The sequence below is a fragment of the Microtus ochrogaster genome, chromosome 2, assembly GCF_000317375.1.
Source record: "Microtus ochrogaster isolate Prairie Vole_2 chromosome 2, MicOch1.0, whole genome shotgun sequence".
In the NCBI taxonomy this organism is placed as follows: Eukaryota; Metazoa; Chordata; class Mammalia; order Rodentia; family Cricetidae; genus Microtus; species Microtus ochrogaster.
This window is the reverse complement of record NC_022010.1, coordinates 28,705,596-28,710,194: the sequence shown is the minus strand read 5'-3', so window position 1 is coordinate 28,710,194 and position 4,599 is coordinate 28,705,596. Positions and strand designations below refer to the sequence as shown.

The 4,599-nt window shown below is 48.2% G+C and overlaps 1 protein-coding gene across 1 annotated transcript in view; it reads left to right on the top strand.

Annotated features, from left to right (window-relative positions):
• Flt3 (fms related tyrosine kinase 3) overlaps positions 1-2,859 on the top strand; it is a 94,614-nt gene extending 91,755 nt beyond the window's left edge. Inside the window, exons 23-24 of the mRNA XM_005344709.3 lie at positions 458-563; positions 2,238-2,859. Of these exons, the coding sequence (XP_005344766.3) occupies positions 458-563; positions 2,238-2,345 (214 nt within the window). The 3' untranslated portion in view covers positions 2,346-2,859. The remainder of the gene's footprint in view (positions 1-457; positions 564-2,237) is intronic.
• The last annotated feature ends 1,740 nt before the right edge of the window (positions 2,860-4,599 follow it).

Sequence of the window (4,599 nt, the reverse complement as noted above, 5' to 3'; positions counted from 1 at the left end):
AGAGAGAGAGAGAGAGAGGAAGAAAACGAAGCAGGAATGGCAAGGGATCACTTGCCTATAATCCCAGCACTCCGGAGATGAGGCATGAGGCAGTAGACCGTAAACAAACAAGCAAGACGAGCAGAGAAAAACTTCTTCTCTCGCTTCAGTTAACTTTGCTGTCCTAGGGGCCAGTACTCTGGGGCCTAATTCCTTTGTTTGAAACATCTGCGGGTTTGACTCCGCCTCACGCAGCGTCCAATGCTGGCGTAGTTTGAAGGTTTGACTCCGCCTCTTGCATCGTCCCCTGCTGAGGTGCTACAAATTCTGATACTTGGTTTCCGCAAAGCCAGGGTGTCCTGCACAAGCTGTCCCACGCTGCGGACCGGACGCTGCCCCTGCGTGTGGACTACGGATGACAGTTCGTTTGAGTCCTTTCACCCCTTCTCAACACGGCCTTTGCTGTCTTGCTTCACAGATACTTTGTAATGCAATCCTGCTGGGTTTTTGATTCAAGGAAGCGGCCATCCTTCCCTCATCTGACTTCGTTTTGGGGCTGTCAGCTGGCAGAAGCAGAGGAAGCGGTATGTAGAGATGCGGGCTTGATGATAGCCATCCCCAAGAAGGAGGTGTGTGAGAGAAAGCGTGGGCACCCTCTCCTCCGATCCAGGTGTGGCAGGCAGTCTTTCTCACCTCAGTTTTCCGGTTATCCCGATTACTCTTTCACAGCTGTGTGGAGGAAGACCTACTTCTTTTGTTCCTTTGTTTTTGTTTTTGGCGAGACAGAGTTTCTCTGTGTAACAGCCCTGGCTGTCCTGGAACTCACTCTGTAGAGCAGGCTGGCCTCAAAGTCAGAGATCCGCCTGCCTCTGCCTCCTGAGTGCTGGGATTAAAAGCATCTGCCACCACCACAGTCCGACTAAGACCTGTTTCTTAATGTGGTTGGGGGGGGGGGGAGGGGACGACCACAACGGGACTGGGGGGAAGGAGGGGGAGACACAACCACTGTGATTTCATCCACCTGGCTCTTAGTTTAAAGTTCTTAGGAATCAGGTGTCCTGGTACATGCTTCTAATCCCAGCACTCAGGAAGCAGAGGCAGGTGGATCTCTGTGAGTTCAACGACAGCCAAGGCTGCACAGAGAAACCCTGTCTCGGGGATGTGGGAGCTCTTAAGGGTCCAGTGCCAAGTACTAGACTGCTGAATGAAACCCAATCGCTCCAAAAGCCACTGGCCTTCTCTAACTCAACATGAAGCATGAACATGGGCTCCTCCCAGCTGGGTCAGGGTGGCTGTGGGAGCTGGCGAGGGCTCTGACCCGATGCTGTGAGGCCCCATTCCAGCTCTACTGCCTACTCCTCACTGATGATGGTGAGACCCTTCTGTGGCCTCAGTGTTCCCATCTGTAAAATGGCTTGCAAAGCCAGCTGATCCTCTAGCAACAGGATCTTGGGGTTTCCTCACTAACTCCTCCTCCTTGGCACTGCCAGCCATGGAGAGAGCTGTTCCAGTTGTGAGCCAAGGATGGGGCCTTGAACTCTCAAAGCCCAGGTTCAGATCCTGCCTCCACCACTTCCATTTCGTGTAGTGTTTACTACTTGACACTTTAATGTGGACACCTTGTGGGGTCAGGATTATAGTTCTATAAAGCATCTGCCCCTTTCCTGGTTTTCATTAAAATGAGTGGCTGTTATATAAAGCTGGTGGGAGGTGCTAGAGAGACAGTTCAGGGGTCAAGAACACTTGTTGCTTGTGCAGAGGACCAGGGTTCCCTTCCTAGTACCTACGTTGTGGCTCACAATCACCTATAACTCCAGTTCCAGGGATCCGACACCCTCTTCTGGCCTCTGCAGGCCCGGTACTCATGTGGTGCACACACCAACAAGCAGGCACACACTCATTGTGCTTAAATAAAAGTAAATAAAACTTTTAGAAGCTGAGACTATCCAAATTCATAATTTCGGTTTTTTTTAAGATTTATTTTTTTTTTGTTCATGTGTATTAGTGTATTTGGGGGACGCTCAAAAAACAGGAGAGGGTGTTGATTCCCCCGGAGCTGGAGTTATAGACAGTTGTGAGCCACCACGTGGGTGGTGGGAGTTGAACTCAGGTCCTCTGCAAGAGCAGCCAGTGCTCTAAACCGCTGAGCCATCTCTCCAGCCCCTACATCCACAATTTTAAATGGTCTGTATAAAAGTGAGCGTTAAGTCCTTTGCTTTCTGGCACACAGGTCACCCTTGCTCTCTTCCCTTTTCCAGATGTACCAGAACATGGGGGGCGACGTTCCAGAACATCCTTCCATCTATCAAAACAGGCGATCTGTCAGCAGAGAGGAAGGCTCCAAGCCGCCGTCGCCCCAGGCCTAGGGAAAGATTCATAGAGAAAGAAGTTAGTGAGGGGGCTTCGTCTCCCACCACCCTAGACAGGCTGTAGATCGCAGAGCCAAGACTAGCCTCGCCTCAGAGGAAGCGCCCTACCGGCTGCTGCTTTGCCGGACTTTTCTCTAGATGCTGTCTGCCATTACTCTTGTTTCCAAAGTGACTTCTATGAAATCCACCCACCCCTCGCGTGGACAGGAAGAGCCAATAGTGAGATTTATTGGTGAGCCTGCCTATATTGGGAGGCCTTCCCAGGCTGTTTTGAGGGGGAAACCGTGTATCTAAAATATAGTATATTCTTGTAAATACATAAAACAAGACAAAATTTAAAAGAAACATTTTTGCTAAGGAGAAACTAAATATGATTTTTTTAAAATCTATGTTTTAAACTAATATGTAACTTTTTCATCTGTTTAGTGATATATTTTATGGATGGAAATAAACTTTCTACTATAGAAATGGGGGTCTTTGAGCCTTTATTCAAACTGGTTAGGAGCGGCCCTAGCCGGAGCTCATGGCCTTCTGTGTGTGTTTTCAAGTTTTTTTCTTGAGCAGGTGCATTCTGGGAGAGGCTTCCATGTTGTGGCTTGTCTTTGCACTAATTATGTAGCTCTGGCTGGCCTCAAGCCTGGGATGCTGGGGTTAATAGCATGCATCCTCATGTCTGGCAGAAGGTCCACCTTTCATCAGACTATTAAAGGTACCCGAGTCCAGCAGGCTCAGGACAGCTGTGGCCATATCCGTTCTGCTCTTTGCAACTCCCTTTTCTCCCCATTTGCTATTGATCTCTTGAAACTGAGCAACCTCCAACCCATGGGTTTACACATTTGGCATGCTTTGACCCCTAGCATTGCTGGATGCCACTAGGTTCTGTCTTTTAGATCTCGTTTTGTCCTAAGACAGGACTTCATGTGTCCCAGGCTGGACTCAGATTTACTGTGTGACCGAGGATGACCTTGAACTTCTGAAGCTCTGTTTATTAAACACCTTGGGTTCCTAAACCCACAAGCCCTTGAAGGCACCATTCCATGTTCTGCTGTGGTGAATCTGACCCTGGACAGTTAGAATCCTTCAGAGTTTGTCATTTTGTGTCTGGCTTATTCCATGCAGCACAGTGTCCTCAAGACCCATCCATATGTCGAGATGTGTGGAAATTCTCTTCCCTTTTAGGGTTACATATTCTACTATGTGCACATAGCATGTTTTATTTGGCCATTGACCTGTCAACAGACCTTGGATTGCCTCAGCCTCTAGTTGATGTTAAAATTGCTGCTGAGGACATGAGTACAGAAATAGCTTTCTCATTTAAAAATTTATTTTATTTTGAGACAAGATGATGATGATGATGATTGGGGTTTTTTTTTGAGACAGGGTTTCTCTGTGTCACAGCTCTGGTGATCTTGGAACTCCCTCTGCTCTGTAGACCAGGCTAGCTGACCTCAAACTTAGAGATTCACCTGTCTCTACCTCCCAAGTGCTGGGATTAAAGGTGTGCACCACCACCTCGCTGGGGCAAGGTTTTATTATGTACCCCAAATTGGCCTTGAACTCAGGATCCTCCTGCCTCAGCTTCCCAAGCGCCTGTCTAGCTCCTCCTCCACCCTGGCCTTCACACCTGGCTCTGAGAACCTAGCGTGGGACCCCAGACACTCTCAACTTCAAGGCACGGCTGAGGGTTTTGCTGGCTTTGCCTTCTCTCTCCGTTAACCTACCAGTGGTCTTTATCGATTTATATATTTTTTTTCAAAGATTTATTTATTTGTTAAGTATACAGTGGTCTGCCTGCATATGTCCCTGCAGGCCAGAAGAGGGCACCATATTTCATTACAGATGGTTGTGAGCCATCATGTGGCTGCTGGGAATTGAACTCAAAACCTTTGGAAGTATAGCCAGTGCTCTTAAGCTCTGAGCCATCTCTCCAGCCCTTGATTTATATTTTTCCATGGTTTTGATGGAACTGGTGGAGAGAGCAGAGCTCTGGGCATTTGGCAAAGCCTCTTGAAATGCTCATGGTGAGATGCGTGCTGACGGCAATGAGGCAGAATGCTGATGGGCTAACCCTAGCAATCTTCTCTCTTCTCTCAAAATGATTCCACCCAGGATATGTGCACACTCTGTCCATGACATCTCTGTGGGTGGAGTCAAACACTCAATTTCCACCCGGAGTCGGCTTCCTTGTGTGCAACACTGAAATCACCAAAGGACTTCATTTCCATGAAAATGAAGTCTCTTCAACAATGAG